The following is a 23,237-nucleotide window of genomic DNA, read 5'->3' on the forward strand; positions in this document are numbered from 1 at the left end:
GGTCCACTGCCTCAGAGCTACGTTACAGTTCGCTCCGCCCACACCATGTCATGGACATGCCAATTTCCCCACCGTGGTCATGGACACGCCCATTTTTGGCGGAGCAAGCTTCGTATGCCGCACTAGCACCCCCTCTGTCCCAGGTTGAGCCAAGAAAAATCTGGTCACTGTACAATAAGGTTTCTCTAGCTACCTAATAATTGGGGGTACCTCTAGCTATTTAATATTCAGAAACTTCTGGCTATCTAATATTAATGGGCACCTGTAGTTACCTAGGACGGGCAAGGAAGGTAAGGGAGAAGTGACAGCTGGGACAGCCAGCACACTTGCCGTGCGGTGCGGTTTGGTGGAGGTTTGTAGGTTCATGGAGGGTGAAGTCTAGAGTGCCAGGATATCTGTGCCTATAGGCTCCTGTGAGGTAAATCCGGGCCTGCCTGGACCTATGATGAGTGTTCCTCTGCAGTCAGTGAGCAATGTTCCAGCATCTGCTGTATGTCAGCCTCCTGCTATCTATAGACTTTCCTTTGACTTAATCCCCAGATACTGCTCGTCCAATATTGTCTCCCCTTCCAGAATAGAATGGAGGTCATACCATTATTCTTAGACATAAAATGCTTGTGAGTCACCCCGCCGTGGTGTGTGAGATGTTCCGATATCCAGCGCAAAGCAACCGTCAGATGGACAACAAATGTTTACTGCAGTGTTATGGCTGGGATTAAATGCACAGGCTTCAACTGTCGCTCGCTCAGGGGGTCAGTCTCTATGTTTAGAACTAAATCCCGCCACCTCGCTGTTTGCCTCCCTAACGGCTCTTATGTACACGTTCGTATGAATTCCAATACTTGGGGAACAATGATTTCTTCACTGCAGTTGTCTTTCTCTGAGAAGTCTTTGATCCATATCAGGAAGGAATGAAGATTGCTCTCCCTAGTAGAATCACCAATGAAGGAACTGACTGCATTACATCAATTGCCTTCAGGTTCTAAGTAACCAATGACATTGTGACAAACACTCATCTTAGCCCCGCCCCAAGCATACATTTTCCAGCGTGTTGGACCACAATCTGTTGCACCAGCAAGCTGAAAGGGGTGTCATGGGAAATGTTGTTTAACCAGTTGTTGCAAACTGGACGTATTAACGTGTGTGTCCAGTTTGCAGTCTGTTGCCAAAACCGATGACACATTCACGGGAGGGCCAATGACGGACTGGGAGGTGGAAAAACTGAGGAAATCCACCTGCTGGCCAAGCAGCAGTAACCCTGAGTTATCACTCCCAATAGAAACCTGCAGCAAGTCTTCACTGTGAGCAGCAACACCTGATTACTGCTGCTTGGCCAGCAAGTGGATTTCCTCAGCTTTTCCAGCTCCCACTCCGATACTGGGCAAGGCTCATTCAGCAATGATTGGTGAATGGGAACAATCAAAGCGCCTGTGATCATTCACTAAAATGAATACATAAACTCCTCCTGTGTGCTTACAACATGGCAGCACAGGGACACTGATCGGTGCAGGCTGGACGGAGGGGGCATAACAGAGGCACTGATAGGTGCAGGCTGCAGGAGGAGGCATGGCAGCACAGGGACATCAATAGGTGCAGGCTGGAAGGAGGAGGCATGGCAGCACAGGACACTGATAGATCCAGGCTGGGAGGAAGAGGCATGGCAGCACAGGACACTGATAGGTGCAGGCTGCAGGAGGATGCATGGCAGCACAGGACACTGATAGGCGCAGGCTGGGAGGAGGAGGCATGGCAGCACAGGACACTGATAGGTGCAGGCTGGAAGGAGGAGGCATGGCAGCACAGGACACTGATAGGTTCAGGCTGGGAGGAGGAGGCATGGCAGCACAGGGACACTGATAGGTGCAGGCTGGAAGGAGGAGACATGGCAGCACAGGACACTGATAGGTGCAGCCTGGGAGGAGGAGGCATGACAGCACAGGACACTGATAGGTGCAGGCTGGAAGGAGGAGGCATGGCAGCACAGGACACTGATAGATGCAGGCTGGGAGGAGGAGGCATGGCAGCACAGGACACTGATAGGTGCAGGCTGGGAGGAGGAGACATGGCAGCACAGAACACTGATAGGTGCAGGCTGGGAGGAGGAGGCATGGCAGCACAGGACACTGATAGGTGCAGGCTGGGAGGAGGAGACATGGCAGCATAGAACACTGATAGGTGCAGGCTGGGAGGAGGAGGCATGGCAACACAGGACACTGATAGGCGCAGGCTGGGAGGAGGAGGCATGGCAGCACAGGGACACTGATAGGTGCAGGCTGGAAGGAGGAGCCATGGCAGCACAGGACACTGATAGGTGCAGGCTGGAAGGAGGAGCCATGGCAGCACAGGACACTGATAGGTGCAGGCTGCTCTAGACGTCACCGCGCCACTGGGCATGAAGTGAAGGGGAAGAACGGTGGTGGAAGAAGGGCTGCCGACTCCAGGAGGTAAAGGGGAGGCGGCTGGGAAAGGAAGGGGGAACGGACAGGCTGATTAGCTAAAATGGCGACACCTACCTGGCTAACCTATACTGGGGGCACCTACAGCTGGATGCGAAAGGTTGGACAACCTTGTTAATCGTCATGATTTTCCTGTATAAATCGTTGGTTGTTACGATAAAAAATGTTAGTTAAATATATCATATAGGAGACACACACATGGTGATATTTGAGAAGGGAAATGAAGTATATTGGATTTACAGAAAGTGCGCAATAATTGTTTAAACAAAATGAATGCCTTAGTGGATTTTGAGCAGTGTTTAGGGCCGTTGTCTTGTTGAAGGATCCAGCCCCGGCGCAGCTTCAGCTTTGTCACTGATTCCTGGACATTGGCCTCCAGAATCTGCTGATACTGAGTGGAATCCATGCGTCCCTCAACTTTTAAAAGATTCCCAGTCCCTACACTGGCCACAAAGCCCCACAGCATGATGGAACCACCGCCATATTTTACTGTAGGTAGCAGGTGTTTTTCTTGGAATGCTGTGTTCTTTTTCCTACATGCGGTATGCCCCTTGTTATGCCCAAGTAACTCGATTTCAGTTTCATCAGTCCACAGCAAAAAATGAAGCTGTCTTGTCCAAATGTGCTTTAGCATTCCTCAAGCGGCTCTGTTTGTGCTGTGGGTGGAGAAAAGGCTTCCTCTGCATCACTCTCGCATACAGCATCTCCTTGTGTAAAGTACACCGGATGGTTGGACGGTACACAGTGACTCCATCTGCAGCAAGATGATGTTGTAGGTCTTTGGTGCTGGACTGTTGGGTTGACTCTGACTGTTCTCACCATTCGTCGCTTCTGTCTATCCGAGATTTTTCTTGGTCTGCCACTTTGAGGCTTAACTTGAACTGAGCCTGTGGAAACGGACAGCTGAAATTTCTGAGACAGCTTTCTGTATCCTTCACCTAAACCATGATGGTGAACAATCTTTGTCTTCGGGTCATTTGAGAGAGGTTTTGAGACCAAGCCAATTTGAGATCCAATAATTAGTTCTAAAGGTTTTGGATTCAATAAAATGACAACAGTGCACAAATTTATGCACCTGCCTGATTTTATTTAAACAATGATTGCACACTTTCTGTAAATCCAATAAAGTTCATTTCATTTCTCAAATATCTCAATTTATACAGGAAAATCATGCTGATTAACAAGGTTGCCCAAACTTTTGCATCCCACTGTATGTCTGGCTACCTATACTGGGAGCATTCATACCTGGCTACCTATAGTGGGACTCCTATGTTTAGCTTCCTGTACAGGGTGCACCTATACCTGGATACAGGCCTGGATCACATCACAGGAGCCTATAGTCAAAGATGTCGTGGGACCCTAGACTTCCCCTCCATGAACCTACTAACCCCGCCGAACCGCACCTCAAGTGTGCTGGCTGTCCCAGCTGTTACTTCTCCCTTACTTCCCTTGCCCGTCATAGGTAGCTACAGGTGCCCCTTAGCATTAGGTAGTCAGAAGTACCCTCAATATTAAGTATCTAGAGCTGCCCCAAGTAAGGTTGCTAGAGGAACCTCAGTATTAAGTAGCTAGAGGTGCCCCTGACTGAAGGAAGATCTCATCAGTGGAATGTCAAGAGTTGGGTGATTGGACTCTGCAAAGGGAAGGAAGGAGGGAGTCGCTTTCCATCATCAGGCGCCTGTAGGCCTGTGCCTACAGTGCCTAATGGTAAATCCGTCCCTGTCTGGATATCTAGCCACCTATACTGAGGGTGTGTTTTTTTTTTTTGGTTGCACCGTAACATGCAGTGCAAATTTCCTGGTGCTATGCGATCATTCCAAAGGAGGGGGGGGTTACATCCTTACAAGTTTGCCTCAGGTAGCAAAAAGTCTAGAACCGACCCTGGCTGGTTGCCCTTCTTCACTCTGTGCACAATTTGAAATTTAGTGACTGAATTTGTACTGTTTGTGTAACTAGTGTTGTTCGTTATCAGATTATTGTTATACTTTGTTGGCTAAAGAATGAATTCTGTGTTCAATTCTATTTTTGATGTTAAGAGCCCAGAATCCCGTTCAGAAAGAAGCTGAGAGACCTGGAAGTCCGGGAGAAGGAGACGGCCACCTTCCAGTGTGAGGTTCCGCAGGTCATCACCGAATCGTCCTGGTACAAAGAGGAGACCCAGATCCAGCAAAGCAGCAAGTACAACATCGAGGAAGAGGGGACCGTCCGCAGGCTGACCATCCAGAACGTCACCGCAGACGATGACGCCGTCTATATCTGTGAGATGAAGGAGGGAAGCCGGACCATCGCTGAGCTTTCTGTGCAAGGTAACCAGACCTGTTTTCACCTATAACTTGTTAGAGAATAAACTGCAGTATACACTAGCGTAACAATTGGGCCTGCAGCCCCTGCTCCCGCGGGGGGGGGGGGGGGCCCGGCCCCCCCTGGGGCCCACTCGGGGCCATTTTGTGGGGGCAGGAGGGGTCGCAGCATGAGGGGAAGGCCGTGGCCACAGTCGGCGGGGAGGGGGAACGTTTCCCTCCCTCACCTTGGGGCTCTCCCCTCTGCGCTCCCCTCCAGCTTAAATGTGTGTCCGTGGGCAGCGGCGAGCAGCAAACAGATACATACCTTCCGTGCGCTACAGCCTGCGTTCCTCTCGCTAGCCTCTGACGCGACTTCCTGTTATACCGGAAGTCGTGTTAGAGGCTAGCGAGAGGAACGCAGGCTGGAGCGCACGGAAGGTATGTATCTGTTTGCTGCTCGCCACTGCCCACGAGTACTTCTTTAAGCTGGAGGGGAGCGCAGAAGGGTGAGCCCGAGGTGAGGGAGGGGGGGGGACGTCCCCCTCCCCGCCGACTGTGGCCAAAGCTTTCCCCTCATGCCGCGACCCCTCCAGTCCCCGCAAAACGGCCCCGAGCAGGCCCCAGGGGGGGGCCCGCTCTGAAATTCTGCAGGGGGGGTCCGGTGTCGCCTAGTTACGCCCCTGGCAGTATAGTAAAACAACCACAAGACAATCTATCCTATACCATTCCATTTTCATAAAAATGTATTAGAAAAATCCAATACTCCCGATTTCTCAAACAAATGGAAAAAAGGCTTTTAATTTCTCAACAGACTTTTATCAAATTGTTATAAAATTAGATCATTTTATTGTATCGTGTGTGGTCACCCACTTCAAGACCATAGGCTTGCACCCCCCTAGTGACCAGGCTGTTTTTTACAATACAGGCCATTGCAGCTTTAAACAGACACTGAAGCGTTAAAAAAACTATGATATTATGATTTGTATGTGTAGTACAGCTAAGAAATAAAACATTAAGATCAGATACATCAGTCTAATTGTTCCCAGTACAGGAAGAGTTAAGAAACTCCAGTTGTTATCTCTATACAAAAAAGCCATTATCTCTACAACTTGGAGGGCTGTTTTCTGACTTTTATTATCTCAACTGTTAGTTAACTATTTACTTTTCCTCTGGCAGAGGAGAGGTCATTAGTTCACAGACTGCTCTGAAAGAATCATTTTGAATGCAGAGTGTTGTGTAATCTGCACATATTAGAGAATTATGCAATGTTAGAAAAAACACTATATACCTGAAAATAAAAATATGAGAATATTTTCTTTGCTGCTAATCTTCTAGTACTTATTCATAGTACACAACCAATTCATTATATCATGTATTTTTTTTCGCTTCAGTGTCTCTTTAAGGGCTTGCTGCGAGGCCATACAACTCAGCACACAAGTGATCCCCCCCCCCTTTTCTGACCACCAACAGAGGTTTCTGTTGGTGGGCTCTGATCGCTGCTGCCGTGTTTGTTTATTTTATTTTTTTGTGTTTATTTATATATTTTTTCAATAAATGTCCTTATTTGATTTATTTCTATTCCCCTCCCCCTGCCAGCCTATGGGAGCCGATCGCTCTTGTCCCTCCCCAGGGGACAGCTGAGTGATAGCAGTGCTGTAGATCGCAGCGCTGTACCGTGTAAATAGACGGCGGTTTCGCCGCTGGTAGACTGATGATGAAGCGGAGCTCTGTCATTCAAGCGGAGATGCGTGTGCATTGGCGTGCGTGATCCCCTGCAAACCACGCCTCCAGGACTTAACGTAAATTGGCATTACACGGTCCTGGGGCAGCCGCCATGTTCACGCCAATTGGCGAGAAGCAGTGTTAAAGGATACCCCAACTGAAATGTGACATAATGAGATAGACATGTGTATGTACAGTGCCTAGCACACAGATAACTATGCTGTGTTCCTTTTTTTTCTTTCTCTGCCTTAAAGAGTTAAATATCAGGTATGTAAGTGGCTGACTCAGTCCTGACTTAGGCAGGAAGTGACTACAGTGTGACCCTCACTGATAAGAAATTCCCCTTTTTTATCTCTTTCTTGCTCTCAGAAGCCATTTTCTGCTAGAAAAGTGTTTCATAGTTGCAATTTCTTATCAGTGAGGGTCACACTGTAGTCACTTCCTGTCTGAGTCAGGACTGAGTCAGCCACTTGCATACCTTCTATTTAACTCTTTCAGGCAGAGAAAGAAAAAAAGGAACACAGCATAGTTATTTGTGTACTAGGCACTGTACATACACATGTCTATCTCATTATGTCACATTTCAGTTGGGGTATCCTTTAAGGTAGTTAAGGCTCCTTTCATACTGTCAGTAAAAACGTTCTGTTTATCGGAACTGATTGAAATGGATCCATTTAGTCCATTCTGACAAAAGGAACTCAAGTTTGGGTCCTGCATGATTTTGCTGCATGGGCTGGACAAAGCGGATGGGGACAGAGGCCGAAGGAATCAATGCTATCCTATTGGGACAGATGGTGTCCATTCTCACTAGACTAGTCGCCGCCGCCACCGCCACCGTGTCCTTTTAGTAAAATACTCACCTATCGCCATTCATTCGGGTCCTTCACTGCAACTGCTTCTGGCTATTCAGGCCCCTGAACGCAAGAAACACTGGTGTACAATCTCAGAGCCTCAGCAGAAGCATCAGGCTACAGTTGGTTTGCATTAGACCAATGGGAACCTTCCCAAACCAGGGAAGATTCTGATTGGATCATTGAGTAGCAGACCAATGAAAATCCTCTATGGTGCTCAGGGAGGATTCCTATTGGTCTTTTGCCAACCAATGGGAGCCTGATGCTTCTGATGGGGCTCTGGGATTGGCGTGTATCAAAAAAGAGCGCGTTATATAGCCGAAATTATATGTTGTAATGTAAAACAATATTTTTCGTTTATAGCTTGTAAAAGAAAATGTAGTGCTAAATAGGTTGAATAAACAGAAATTAAATGGCAAAATACCGTCTATAACAACAAACGAATTCTGAAATGAAACATCAAATAGCGTCTGTAACAAAAAACGATATTTACACTTGTATTAAGCATAGTAATACAATGGTAGATTTTACAAGTATTTTACTGCAATTATACCTAACTGTAGGCTCACACAGATCTCTCCCTATCTCTATCCTTAACCCCTAGACCCCCTTGTGTAAATATACATAATTTAATAATTTGTATATAATACATATATTGTGCTGTAACTATACCTAACCCTACTCTCACACACAGAACTCTCCCTGCACCTATCCCTAACCCCTATACCCCCCTGGTGGTCCCCCAACCACCCCCCTGGTGGTGCCTAACCCAATCCACCCCCCTGGTGGTGCCTAACCCTAAGACCCCCCTGGTGGTGCCTAACCCTAAGACCCCCCTGGTGGTGCCTAACCCTAAGACCCCCCTGGTGGTGCCTAACCCTAAGACCCTCCTGGTGGTGCATAACCCTAAGACTCCCCTGGTGGTGCCTAACCCTAACCACCCCCTGTTGGTGCCTAACCCTAACCACCCCCCTGGTGGTGTCTAACCCTAACCACCCCCCCCCCCCCCGGTGGTGCCTAACCATAAGACCCCCACGGTGGTGCCTAACCCTAAGACTCCCCTGGTGGTGCCTAACCCTAACCACCTCCCTGGTGGGGCTTAACCCTAAGACTCCCCTGGTGGTGCCTAACCCTAAGACCCTCCTGGTGGTGCCTAACCCTAACACTCCCCTGGTGGAGCCTAACCCTAACCACCCCCTGGTGGTGCCTAAAACGATATTTAAGCATTATACGTATGAAAACGAAATTTAAATGATAAAATAAGTGTAAACGAAAATTTACTTGTTACAGCCCTGAAAGCGAAATTTAAAAACAGAAAAATAAATAAACCACAAAGTTAAAACAAACTTGTATACGATATTTGTAATAAACCTTATTCTGTAAATGAAAACTTTTGTTAACACGGTCCCTGCAACCACTATTTCTCAGATGCCCAAATTTTCCTGTTGGGCGCCGAATAGCCGATATTTTGCATTGCAGTCTATGGCGGCGCCCTTTTTGTCCACCAGCTATATGCGCCCCTTTTTACTGCCCCGCTAAGATTGGTATACTGGAGTTTCTAGCATGCAGGGACCCGAATAGACAGTGGCAGCAGCTGAGGAATGTGGAGACCGGTACCGAGCAGGTTGCATCACAGAAACAAAGCAAAAAACCAGATGAAGAAAATGATGTCCAATGTAAAAAAACTTTTAAAGGGAACCAGAGAGGAACGTAGTAAAAAAGGAAAAAAAAAAAAAAAGCTTTTATACACACCTGGGGCTTCTTCCAGCCCCATACGCACGGATCGCTTCCACGCCGCCATCTTCCGCTTCCTGTATCGGCGGTACCGGGTCCCGTCACTTCCGGCGGACGCGGCTAATTGTCCGCATCACAGCGGCTCCCTCCATACCCGTACGCATGCGGCTGCGCAGTAGGCAACCTCATGCGTACTTGTATAGAGGGAGCGCCGTGTGATGCGGACAATTGCCCGCGTCTGCCGGCCAACTGGCGGCCATGACGGGACCCGCTACCGGCGGATCCAGGCAGCAAAGGACGGCGGTGTGGGAGCGATCCGTGCATATGGGGCTGGAGGAAGCCCCAGGTATGTATAGTATCTTTTTCCTGGCGCCTCTGGTTCCCTTTAATGGAAACAGACCAGTTTTTACAGGATCATTTTTTTCTTCCGGAATAGTGTAAATCCAGCCAGATTTGCTGCTTTCTGCACCTACCACATTTACTGGCATCGTAAGATTGGAATTTTGTGCAGTCTGTACACCGGATAGAATGTTGTTGCCATGGGAGCCGAGCTCACTGTATGTTTTGGGAAATTTATAGCCAACTTCAAATTGAAATGAAAATAGTATTCATAATAATAAAATAGTTTGCCTGTAAAAAAAATATAAAGACATTTTTAATGCCCATTCTGTTTGTAAGTCGGCGACTACCTGTATTGTATCCAGTGAATATGTAAGTGGGGATGTTATACCTGCCAGGACTGTTTAACAACACTATTACCTTAAAGAGACACTGAAGCAAACTTATTTTCCCCATTTTACCTTATAAGTCGCTTCAGTGCTCTCAAGCCAAGTAATCCGCTGCGTCCCCGCCGCTAAACGAGCGCTGCAGAGCCCCCACATCCATCTGCAAATATCCACGAGCAACATGGTCGTGGATTTTGCTGCGCTGAGGGGCAGAGCTTCCATCTGTAGCTCTGCCTCTCATTGTGTCAATCGCTGCCCGGATCGCCGCCTCTCCCCGCCCCTCTCTATGAAGGAAGAGTGAGAGGGGCGGGGAGAGCCGGTGATCCGCCGCGATTGACGTCAGGAGGGGCAGAGCTGAAGCTGAAAGCTCTGCCCCTTCGAGGAAATGCCTGCCAGATTGCCCCCCGGGGATTTGGGGGCTCTGCAGCGCTCGTTTAGCGGCGGGGACGCGGCAGATTACTTGGCTTGAGAGCACTGAAGCGAATTATAAGGTAAAATGGGGAAAATTAGTTCGCTTCAGTGTCTCTTTAAACTGCAGTATAGTAAAACAACCACAAGATGTCCAGTGTTCTCTCCAGAATTTTTGTCCAGTCAGGTGGCATGAAATAGTAGCCAGGTGGGGCGAGATGCAGGGCTGGTGCTTCTGTGCGCAACTCTCCTTACAGAAAAGGAGGAGGTGAGCCGACGACAGCCGGGTGCTCACCAAAACTAGCCGAGTGGAGCACCCGGCTAAAAGAGCCTGGGGAGAACACTGATGTCATTGGCCTCAATTCACTAAGCTAATCTCCTGCATTTCTATAGTTATCACCATGGTGATAAGGCATGTAGTATTCAGGAAACATTTTACCTCAGGCAAACTATGTGGAGGTAAGTTTTCTCTTGTCTTATTATCTCCAGCATGATCTTAGTGAATTGAGGCCAATTGTCTGTAAAATGCAGTGGTGGGCCAAATTTTCGCAGATGCAAAATTTTGCATCGAAATTTGCAATTTCCCATCGTAATGTGAAATTCAGAGAAAATTGTAATTATTTCCGTATGTGAAATTTCGCATACGTTTGTGCCGACTTTAGAGGTTAATAGCAAGCCCCCATACATGCTATTGCTGCCAAAATTGCTACATATGTTAAGCAGAATAGTGGGTATAAGTCACAAAAACTATTTTTCAACTTGTTTTTGAGAAACTCGATTTTTAAAATGCAAAGAAAAATGGTTTTTAAACTGTCATTTTTCTAAGTTTAAAAACCATTATTTACTTGCATTTTTAAAATCGAGTTTCTCAAAAACTAGAAGGTCTTTTTTTTTCATTTATACACACTATTCTTCGTATGCAGCAATTTTGGCGTCAATAGCCTGTATCAGAGTTTTGCTATTCACTGCTAAAGTCGGTAAGAAATTGCGCGAAATTTCGCGAAATTTTATGGAAAATGATGAATGACTACACGAAATCAGTTGAATTTGCAAATCGTAATTACGTATAAGCGTCATTGTGAAAAGTTAAGAGAAATTTAGCGGAATCGAAATTTGTTGATTAGGATCATTCATCACTAGTAAAATGCAATGGTGATCTGAATAGGATGGAGATTTCCTGTATTCACTCTGTGTTCTCTCTGTTCTAAGTAAGCTGCATTTCCTGATGGTGGTGTATGATACTGTTAGAGGTGAGCGTAATGACTTAATTACGATTTCGCAAAATTTCGCGTTATTAGTGTAAGTACGATTATGGCCGTAAGTACATAATCGTAATGAAGAAGGATTTCGCGAAATTCCGCGTAAGCGTAATTTTCGCGTTGCTTTCGCATTACAGTGGGTATCGCGAAATTACGTTTGCCTTGCATGCAAACTTTTGTAAGCGTAGTTACGTAACGTAATTTCGTGATAGTTCATATTACTGTAAGCGTTAATTTTCGCGTAGTTTTTGCGTTACGGTGGGTATCACGAAATTACGTTTGCCTTGCATGCAAACGTTTGTAAGCGTAGCTACGTAACGTAATTTCGCGATAGTTCATATTACTCTCATTGATCACAGTGTAATTGTTGCGAAAAAGCTTGCTCTATGCGTAGAAACATTCTTGTCAATAAACCCTTGACCTGCGCATGCTTAGTTTTTACATTATTTAACGCGAAAAAGCGTTCATATGCGAAAATTTGTTATCGTTCGTCTGACTACCGCTGATTCGCTTCTGATTGGCTAATGCGAACAAAAACAACAGGAAGTTGAGCAATGGTTTAACGTGAAACTACGGTATAGTTGTACGTGAAATTACGTTATGAACGAAACGCGAAATTACGCGTTGGAAATTACGCTTACGGTATTATCAATTACGATTTTAATGGCAATTACGCTACCATAATTTCGCACCGTAATAGCAAATTTCGCATGCGTAATTATAGTAATGCAAAATTTCTATCTGCATATACAGAACACTCTGCTCCTACAAGGACACATAAAGCTATAGAAACACATTTTTTTGTACTCAAGTAAAGCAAGGGAACTTTTTGTTTTGCATCTCTCTGGGTCCTGAAGTCTGGACTGAAAGCTCTTTGCAGACGAGATGTGTGTTTGGCTGAATATGAAACCAGATCTAGCAGATATTTCTGTTCATCCTACTTTGTCATGCCAGACATGCCTGCAATGGGGATATTTTAAAGGCAGCTATATGGAGACCTAATATCTGAGACAGGGATGTTAGCAGACTGGGACAGAAGCGTTGCAGTACACGACACACTGACCAGGAAAGGCAGGAAGATAAAGAGGAACTAAATATGATGTAATTAATAAAATTACTTATTAATGAGAATATTACAGTACTTTATACATTATTTAGTCAGTGTTTTAACATTGTAAAATCTTTCCTCTCCTTGATTTACATTCTGACGTTGATCACAGTCCATAACATCTTTAGTCCTGTCAGTCAGACGCATCTCTCCATAAGGTTTGTTTACTGAGAGTTCCAAAGCTAGTGAAAATAATACCTCTTCTCCCAGAATGCTCTGGAAGGAAAATTCTGCACATCCAAACAGCTTAGGCTGTGACAGCACTGGGAGGACGGGGCTACCTACATATATACAGTTATTTAGAGATATAGGAAGTGTTTCCGATGCTGAAACCAGGAGAAATAACGTAAAAGTGGGTATCCTTAATAATTGATTGCGTTCTACTATATGACACTATAGGGCCTCTTTAACCATTTAAGACTTTTAGACGTATCTGCTACATCCCTAAAGGCTGCTGCTGCGCTCTCCTGCGGCCGATCGCGCACACCCCTGCGTGCTCCCGTGCCGCAGCCCGTTAGTCGGGAGATCAATGAATGGGAACTCAGTTTCTATTCACTGATCTAAGTCCCCGTTAGAAAGACCGATGGCTTCTATTAGAAGCCGTGATCTTTCTAAAGAAAAAAAAGTTTCACGTCCTCTCTTCACTTCCTGTAAGTGAGAGCGCTCGCTTACAGGAAAAAAAATCTTGTGGCCAAATAGTAAAACTACATCTACATACTTTTTTTTTCATAACCACACAAACAATTACATTTAAAATTAACTGTTTACCCCCCCCCCCCCCACTACACACAATACTCAAATAATTTTTTTAATTAAAAAAAATTACAATTAAAAAACAAAAACATAAGTAGTTACCTAAGGGTCTGAACTTTTTTAATATGCATGTCAAGAGGATATATTACTAATATTTTTTAAATTATAAGCTTGTAAATAGTGATGGACGCAAAACTGAAAAAATGCGCCTTTATTTCCAAATAAAATATTGACGCCATACATTGCGATAGGGATAAAGTATAAATGGAGTAATAACCAGGACAAATGGGCAAACCAAATATGTGATTTTTAATTATGGTAGCATGTATTATTTTAAAGCTATAATGGCCGAAATCTGAGAAGAAATGCATTTTTTCCATTTTTTTCTTAATATTCCTGTTAAAATGCATTTTATAAAAAAATATATATTCTTAGCAACCTGTACAACCCAAAGAAAACCTAATTGGTGGCGGAAAAAAACAAAATATAGATCAATTCATTGTGATAAGTAATGATAAAGTTATTGGCGAATGAATGGGAGGGGAAAATTGCTCAGGTGCATAAGGTGAAAAACGACTGAAGGCTAAACTGGTTAAAGGAGTCTTTCTTTCTTATAAGTAGCAGTAGAGTATTGCACAGTGTTAGCCATCAGTAAAAGAACAAAGTTTTGAATCAGGGGGATACCATTTATTGGCCAACTTAGAAGAAATGGAGTAAGCTTTCGGTAAATACGCCTTCCTCAGACTTGATTCCTGTATACTGATATCATTTAAACATACAGCTTATATACACTGCACATTGTTCTGCAAACAAATAAATGTCATTGGATGCCTTAATTACAACATCAGGAGGGTCTCACAGGGATGCTAGCTAATGTGTAATACAGTATTTGTGTTCTAAGTTATGTCAGTATACAGGAATATGTCTGAGGAAGGCTTCATAGCCGAAAGCTTACTCCCTTTCTTCTAAGTTGGCCAATAAATGCAATCATCCTGATTAAAAATTTCTTTCTTATTAAATACTGTATATATTGATTTGTAGCTCTACCCTCCAAGTGATGTTTAGCCTAGGCTGTTTAGTTTTGCATAATTTTCTCACAGAGCATTCTTGTATTGTTTCTACTGACTTTGGAACATCTTGTAAACAAACGCTCAACAGTGATCCACCTGCCAGCAGTAATGATATCGCCACCTGTGATAAATTCAAGAGTTTAAATCGGGGTGAGGAAAGATTTTACAATGGACAAACACTTAATACTTTAAAAATTATTGTTTTTAAAAATAATTTTTTTATCAAGCTATATTCAGTTAAGTTTCTCTTTAAGACAAGGCCGTCACACCTCTTTTCACGCCTCCATCAGTCCCCTAATCAGGCACAGCACAAAGAATTTATAAGTAAAAGATGTGCGGGCCGATCCAATTTACTTTTCTCCTAAGTTTTCTCCAAGGAGATCATTTTTCATCTTCTGTTGAAAAGAACTTTTCAGCACTCTGCAATTGAAAATGAAAATGTATCAAAAAGTAGATAAAAAAGTACTGCCAAAATCATTCTGATAATTTTCTTGCTTGCTGGTGGCTTAAAGGGAAGGTTCAGGGTGGCTCTTAAAAAAATAAAAATGCCCATCCACTTACCTGGGGCTTCCTCCAGCCCGTGGCAGCCAGGACGTGCCCTCGGCGCCGCTCCGCAGGCTCCCGGTCCCCTCCGGTGGCCGACCCGACCTGGCCAGGCCGGCTGCCAGGTCGGGCTCTTCTGCGTTTCAAAATGCGCCTCACTGGGGCGCGCTGACGTCATCGGACGTCCTCCGGGCTGTACTGCGCAGGCGCAGTAGTTCTGTGCCTGCGCAGTACAGCCCGGAGGACGTCCGATGACGTCAGCGCGCCCCCGTGAGGCGCATTTTGAAACGCAGAAGAGCCCGACCTGGCAGCCGGCCTGGCCAGGTCGGGTCGGCCACCGGAGGGGACCGGGAGCCTGCGGAGCGGCGCCGAGGGCACGTCCTGGCTGCCACGGGCTGGAGGAAGCCCCAGGTAAGTGGATGGGCATTTTTATTTTTTTAAGAGCCACCCTGAACCTTCCCTTTAAAGAGACTCTGAAGCGAGAATAAATCTCGCTTCAGAGCTCATAGTTAGCAGGGGCACGTGTGCCCCTGCTAAACCGCCGCTTTCGCACGGCTAAACGAGGGTCCCTTACCCCCCGAAATCCCCTCCGTGCAGCCGGGGAGCGCTTCCTGGTTGAGGCAGGGCTAACCGCCGCAGCCCTGCCCCACGCACGTCTGTCAGCGCGTATCTCCGCCTCTCCCCCGCCCCTCTCAGTCTTCCTTCACTGAGAGGGGCGGGGGAGAGGCGGCGATGCGCCGCTGATAGACGCGACTAGAGGCAGGGCTGCAGCCGTTAGCCCTGCCTCTAGGAGCAGCAAAATCTACGACCTATTTGGTTGTTGATTTTGCGGGGGGGTGGGGGGGGGTGGCATGGTGGGGGGTTGGGGGTTAAGGGACCCCCGTTTAGCCGCGGGATAGTGGCGTTTTAGCAGGGGTACACGTGCCCCTGCTAACTATGAGCTCTTAAGCGAGAATTATTCTCGCTTCAGTGTCTCTTTTAAATGGCATTTTTTTGATAAGATGTGAAATATCAACTATTAAAAAAAAAAACTTGAAGAAAAAGTGAATTGGATATGGGCCTTTTTCTCATAGGTAATATTTTCACATTGTCATGATCGCTTCTGCAGCATGTACTGCTGGCTGCAGAGGTACTGCAGCCAAGCAGTTCTGATTCCTTTACATGCAGTTGCTAGCATAGTTCTGCATGCATTGCTTGTGATAGTCTGTCAGCTAGGGAATGGTAGTCAAGCCAGCCTGCTTGTGACTGATTACCATTTACCTGTGTGGAAATTTGCATCTCTGCTCTCATTGGATGACTTCAGTATAAAGGTTTGCTTCCTGCAAGCGTGCTCTGCCCATCATAGTTTTCAGCTTTAGGCCTCGTTCACATCTCACGCGTTTGTTTGCGGATTGTAGGACCGCGTGAGATGTGCGTTTTTCAAGGAACATAGAAATTTCATTCATTTCTATGCTCCTCGTTCACATCTATGCGTTTCAAACGTACGCATGTTTGAAACGCATAGTTGCATGCATGTCTGTGCGTCACGCGAACGAACGCACGGTAATGCTTTTCAATGTAAACGCAGAAAGGACGCAAGACCATGCGTCTTTTCATGCGTTTGTGACATTGCGTTCGCGGTGACGGAAGTAGATTGAACTTCCTGCTTGACGCACTTCCTCTTCAACATGGCCACGAAAAAGCGAGGATGGCGCGGCTCAGGCTCCGGCAAAAGGAGCGGCGATAGCGGCGGTACTGCGCTGCGAAAATCACAAAATAAATAAAATGATAATAATTATAATAATAATAAAATAATAATATAATAATAATATAATAATAATAATAAAACAAAATAAAAGCACAAATAAAAAAATAAAAAAAACATTACAAACACCTTTTTTTGACAAGTGTGTCCAGGTAAACAGCAAACGCATGACTGCAAAAAACGCACAGAAACACATTGCAAAACGCGCACAAACGCATGCGTTTTTTGCATGCGTTTTGAAATGCGTTCGACTCTTCCCCGCAAACGCAGATAATGTGAACGAGGCCTTAGCTCGGTCTAAGCTGTGACTGGGTCTCTTGATTCTGTGAAACATATTCCTTGTATTGTTACGTTCTAGTTCAGTTATCCTGTGGAGGTGTTATATATTTCCCACAGGGACATATATACCTACTCCTTCTAGTATAGAGATTTTGTATTACCTAGCCTTGTTCGCTGTATTGTTCCTGATTCTAGTCAGTATTATTATTATTATTTAGTATTTATATAGCGCCGACATCTTACGCAGCGCTGTACAGAGAATATAGTCTTGTCACTAACTGTCCCTCAGAGGAGCTCACAATCTAATCCCTACCATAGTCCCATGTCTATGTCGTGTAGTGTATGTAGCACAGTCTAGGGCCAATTTAGGGGGAAGCCAATTAACTTATCTGTATGTTTTTTTTTGGGATGTGGGAGGAAACCGGAGTGCCCGGATGAAACCCATGCAGACACGGGGAGAACAAACAAACTCCTTGCAGATGTTGACCTGGCTGGGATTCGAACCGGGGACCCAGCGCTGCAAGGCGAGAGCGCTAACCACTACGCCACCGTGCTGCAGGGCTTAAGTTATATATCGGTTCCTTGCCAATATATACATATTCTAGTCAGCGTTTGTTATTTTCCTTGTATTCGTGCTACGGTGATATATCAGTGCCGCTGATATACAGTTACTCGAACTGTTGATATTCTGTGTCTAGCTAGTCAGTTTTTAGCACGTTTCGGTAGGTTGCACTTAGCGTGATCACCAGTGCTTAGCTAGCCTAGTCCTGTCCTTGTGAGGTAGCCATTGCTGCGGTTGCTATTGGTTACCTCACTCTTGTCTTTGTGAATGCTTCCTGTCACTGAGGCAGTGACTAGATTAGCAAGCATTCATTCTGTCAGCCTCTGTCCTTCTAGTCCTGTCCTTGTGAGGTAGCCATTGCTGCGGTTGCTATTGGCTACCTCACTCCAGTCTGTCCTGTATCTGTCTTTATGTTTGTTATTGCAGAAGCAGCGCAACATCGCACTGCGCTGCCATTGCGTATTATCGGAAGCCCAGAGCTGCAGTTGCTCTAAGCAGCCTGTGTAGCCTCTTCCATTATCCAGCTCTTAGCTTTATTGTGCTGGGTGGTCAGACAGTATGCCCCCCCAGCATTACACACATCTTATCAATAGAACGCCGCCACCAGCAATAAAATACTCAGAATAATTTTGTTGGTACTTTTTTGCCTACTTTGTAGTACTTTTTCAATTGCAGAATGCTGAAAAGTTATTTTTAACAGAAGATAAAAATTATATCCTAGGAGAAAACTTAGGAGAAAAAGTGAATTTCATAAGGTCCATAATTGAATAAAGTCCATCATTTTAATTCCTACCACACCGGTCCTTTCTATCATCAATAATTGGCCTTCATATCAACATTAAAGAGACTCAGTAACAAAAATTGCATCCTGTTTTTTATCATCCTACAAGTTCCAAAAGCTATTCTAATGTGTTCTGGCTTACTGCAGCACGTTCTACTATCACCATCTCTGTAATAAATCAACTTATCTCTCTCTTGTCAGACTTGTCAGCCTGTGTCTGGAAGGCTGCCAAGTTCTTCAGTGTTGTGGTTCTGCTATGAACTCCCCCTTCCAGGCCCCTCTTTCACACTGCCTGTGTGTTATTTAGATTAGAGCAGCTTCTCTCTTCTCTCTTATCTTTTACAAGCTGGATAAATCGTCCTCTGAGCTGGCTGGGCTTTCACATACTGAGGAATTACATACAGGCAGAGCTGTTTGCAGGAAGAAAAGAGCAGCCTGAAACTTCAGTGCATAAGAGATGCAGGGGGAAAGAAACACACAAATGATCTCTTGAGATTCAAAAGGAAGGGTGTATACAGCCTGCTTGTGTATGGATGTATTTTCTATGTGTGGACATACTGTACATCAACCTACTTCCTGTTTTGGTGGCCATTTTGTTTGTTTATAAACAAACTTTTTAAAACTGTTTTTAACCACTTTTAATGCGGCGGGGAGCGGCGAAATTGTGACAGAGGGTAATAGGAGATGTCCCCTAACGCACTGGTATGTTTACTTTTGTGCGATTTTAACAATACAGATTCTCTTTAAAAAGTAATAAAAATAAAAAATATATCAATTTAAAGGCTGGGAATTAAGCATAGAGTCAATTGCATATAGAAAAAAAATAATAATATACTGTTTAGTTCCTAAAGAGACTCTGTCCCTCTGAGAAAGTGCCATTTGGGAGCTATGGGTAGTGGATGCACTGAGGGCTCGCAAACTGTAAATCACCACTGTACATTCTTGTCAGAAAAGGTTGTAGAGTAATGCTTAGTTCACACTCGGATTGCATGGCACAAATCGCAATAACACAGCGACTGCAATTTTGTGTCACAAAAACGCAAGTAATTTTTCACTGACTGCAACGGGCAATTCCCATTCAAAAAAGCAAGAATCGCATACCAATTGCCGCCAAAATGCTGCATGCAGCGCGTTTTCGATTTATGTAAACAAAAAAAGTATTAAATTGTTTTACACTTTGCAAATTTTTTTTGTATAGAATCATTAGATTGTTGGTTGCTCCAAGCCACATGCATGTATGTCTTTGCATTATATATAGCACCTTATATATATTTTTTTTATAGACTTGTATATTTTTTGGGGTATGCGATTAATCTTTATTTGCATACTTTGGTGCTAATACAATTGCATATTTTTCTGTGATGACTGACATGCACACATGTGGCTTTCTGCACCCCTACAGAAGCACTGAGCACTTTGCCTTTTGCAGATGAGAGCTGCAACAGCATTTCATCATTTTTTCACATGTTATGTGCCATATTTGGAACCAAATATACAGGTCCTTCTAAAAAAATTAGCATATTGTGATAAAGTTCATTATTTTCTGTAATGTACTGATAAATATTAGACTTTCATATATTTTAGATTCATTACACACAACTGAAGTAGTTCAAGCCTTTTATTTCTTTCTGTGTCTTACCCTCTTGCTTGAGAGTGTCAATGACGGCCTTCTGGACAGCAGTCAGGTCGGCAGTCTTACCCATGATTGCGGTTTTGAGTAATGAACCAGGCTGGGAGTTTTTAAAAGCCTCAGGAATCTTTTGCAGGTGTTTAGAGTTAATTAGTTGATTCAGTTGATTTGGGTAATAGCTCGTTTAGAGAACCTTTTCATGATATGCTAATTTTTTTAGATAGGAATTTTGGGTTTTCATGAGCTTTATGCCAAAATCATCAATATCAAAACAATAAAAGGCTTGAGCTACTTCAGTTGTGTGTAATGAATCTAAAATATATGAAAGTCTAATGTTTATCAGTACATTACAGAAAATAATGAACTTTATCACAATATGCTAATTTTTTTAGAAGGACCTGTATTATCTTTTTTGCAACTAATGCATGTATTGTATATCATTTAGTGGATTAGCAGGAGACTGATAGGCTTTATTGGGTTTTTTTTATGGTTTTTAAATTGTATGTGTTTTGTTGTTTAATAAAGTGAAGATATTTACATATATATCTTGGATTTTCTGAGTATATATTTTTTCAGAATCGTCTCTTAGAGGGCTCTGTTTCTATTTTGTGTTCAATTTATGTAAATCACAAGTGCCACAATGAGAATGATCCCATAGGGATACACTAGTCGCAGCTCTTTGCTGATCAGCGGCAATCAGCAAAGTGCTAAAACACTCCCCAAATGCGCCCCGGTGTGAACAAGTCCTCCTGAATGTGATGCAGGAAAGAAATCGAGATAAGGGGTGAGGCTCTTGTAAAGTCTTGGGCGTGAGAGTTTGAGGCGGAGACTGAAATGGGTATAAGTTAAATATACTCAGAAACAGACACACAAGTAAAGGCGTTTTCAGATTCTGTCTTATTTCCCACGCAGGTAACATCATTAAGAAGCTGCCACGGCGTACCGCGGTCCCTGTGAACGATACGGCCATCTTCTGTGTCGAGCTGGACAATGACTGCCAGAAATTTAAGTGGACGATTAACAGTGAAGAGGTTAAAACCGGCGGCCGCATCTCCATCACCTCTGCGGGCAAACAGCACACCATGATTATCCGGGAATGCCAAAACAGCGACTCCGGAGAGATCGCCTTCATCGCCGACGAGTGCAAAACCTCCACCAAATTCACTGTTACCAGTGAGTGCTTCATAGTAGAAAGATTTATATAAGGATGAGCTTGATTTTTTTTTTTTTTTGTGTGCAAAAATTTAATGGATACACTTTTTAGTAAAAATGTAGAAATTTCTTATTTAGGGCTCTTTCAGACGAATGGCTAAATGGCGGAAATTGATCTTAAGATCAATCTGGTGGCCATGTTGCGGTATTGATTCTCCACCGATACGATAAAATTATAAGATCAAAAGGCTGATCGGCCTACAAAATCAAGTGTTGTATGGCCCTTAGAGAAACAGCACGCCTGCATGAAATGGGGGGGGGGGGGGGGGTCTATACAATAAATACCGTTGTGAATTGGGCTCCAGATGAAAATGACAAATATTTACAGTGGTAATGGCAATAGTAAAACTTTGGTAAATGTTGCCAATATTCTACTAAACTTCACCCGACTCTCACACAGAGCCCTCCCTCCTTCGACACCTAACCTTAAATCCCCCTTTACTGACGTCTAACCCCTAAAACCCCCCTTCCTGAAGCCTAACCCTAAAATTCCCCTTCCTGATGCCTAACCCTAACCCCCCCTTCCTGACACTTAAGCCTAAAACACCCAATTCCTGATCCCTAAAACCCCCCTTCCTAACGCCTAACCCTAAAACCCTCCTTCCTGAGGCCTAACCCTAAACCCCCCTTCCTGACACTTAAGCCTGATCCCTAAAACCCCCCTTCCTAACGCCTAACCCTAAAACCCCCCTTCCTGAGGCCTAACCCTAAACCCCCCTTCCTGACACTTAAGCCTAAAACACCCCATTCCTGATCCCTAAAACCCCCCTTCCTGAGGCCTAACCCTAAAACCCCCCTTCCTGAGGCCTAACCCTAAAACCCCCCTTCCTGAGGCCTAACCCTAAAACCCCCCTTCCTGAAGCCTAACCTTAAAACCCCCCCCTTCCTGAGGCCTAACCCTAAAACCCCCCTTCCTGAAGCCTAACCCTAAAACCCCCCTTCTTGATACCTAACCCTAAACCGCGTGCATCAAAAAATAAAAAATTGTTAGAAACAAAAGACAAAGTATTTCAATATGTATAACTTTCTAATTAAATTTGAAAAACATAATTTTCAAAAAAAAGAAAAATAGTTAAATACAAAAAGATCAAAAATTTCAATAACTATTTTCTACTTTTCAATCATTATAAAAACTTCAAAGCTATAATGCCACGATTTTCTCAAAAATAAATAAATGTCAAACACTATATAACGTTCTAATTTTCAAAATGATATTTATCGGGTGCCCAAACTTCTGCTTCCAACAGAACTGGATCACATCATATCTGGGGTTGGCCCTTAAATTGGACCTGAACTCAAAACTTCCTCTCTGCTCCAAAAGATAAGCAACAGCATAATAACCATCACAGAAAAATATGTCTTTGTTACAGCTGATACAAATCTTGCAATAAATCTGCAGTGTGTCTACTTCCTGCTTTCATGGAAGCAGACATAGGGTAAACATCCGGTGTTTACAAATTATCTGCTCTGCCGAGGCAGCCAGCTGACACAGCTGAGAGATCAAAATACAGTTGTGATTGGTCACAGATGAGGGGGAATCAGACAGGCTAAACGCTCTAAATACATATAAGGTGCATTTCTCTGTGTTTACCTTCTGTCTTGTGCAAGAGTTCAGGTCCACTTTAATGTCAGCCTGTTAAGTGATAGTGACAGTGACGAGTGTATTAATCACTAAACCTGTGTAGACAAATCAGGCTGAATGTCACAGGCTCATTTTCTTCTCAGTTTTCCAGAAGCCCGATGACGGCCGGGAGTCGTATATCTGCCAACTGTATGTTTCCCCGGCACTGAGGGGCAGGAAACTGGAGCAGCTCTGCTATTTATATGGACAGGATGGGCTGATAGATGGGTTGCATCAGTCACTCTTAAAGGGACACTTCGGCATGTGCTGAATAAAACAGTTACAGTTGATACAGATTTTGTTTTCGTTTTATACAAATGTTATATGGCTTGGAATCAGACCAATCAAACTCGTCAGCTTTTGCACTTGATTACTGTAATTCCAGGCTAACTAAAATTACATAAAATGAACATACAAATTTGCATCATCTAAGAATGATTAGCAATTCATTAAAGCGGATCCAAGGTGAAAAAACGAACTATAACAAGTAACTTGTC

The 23,237-nt window shown here is 44.2% G+C and overlaps 1 protein-coding gene across 16 annotated transcripts in view; it reads left to right on the forward strand.

The window, feature by feature from the left end:
- Nucleotides 1-23,237, forward strand: part of OBSCN (obscurin, cytoskeletal calmodulin and titin-interacting RhoGEF) — a 511,999-nt gene that overhangs the window by 59,189 nt on the left and 429,573 nt on the right. For all 16 annotated transcript variants that reach the window (XM_068235137.1, XM_068235143.1, XM_068235140.1 and 13 more), the window contains exons 3-4: nucleotides 4,493-4,762; nucleotides 20,820-21,080. In XM_068235137.1, coding sequence (XP_068091238.1) covers nucleotides 4,493-4,762; nucleotides 20,820-21,080 — 531 coding nt within the window. The remainder of the gene's footprint in view (nucleotides 1-4,492; nucleotides 4,763-20,819; nucleotides 21,081-23,237) is intronic.

This window comes from Hyperolius riggenbachi, chromosome 5 (genome assembly GCF_040937935.1).
Source record: "Hyperolius riggenbachi isolate aHypRig1 chromosome 5, aHypRig1.pri, whole genome shotgun sequence".
Lineage (NCBI taxonomy): Eukaryota > Metazoa > Chordata > Amphibia > Anura > Hyperoliidae > Hyperolius > Hyperolius riggenbachi.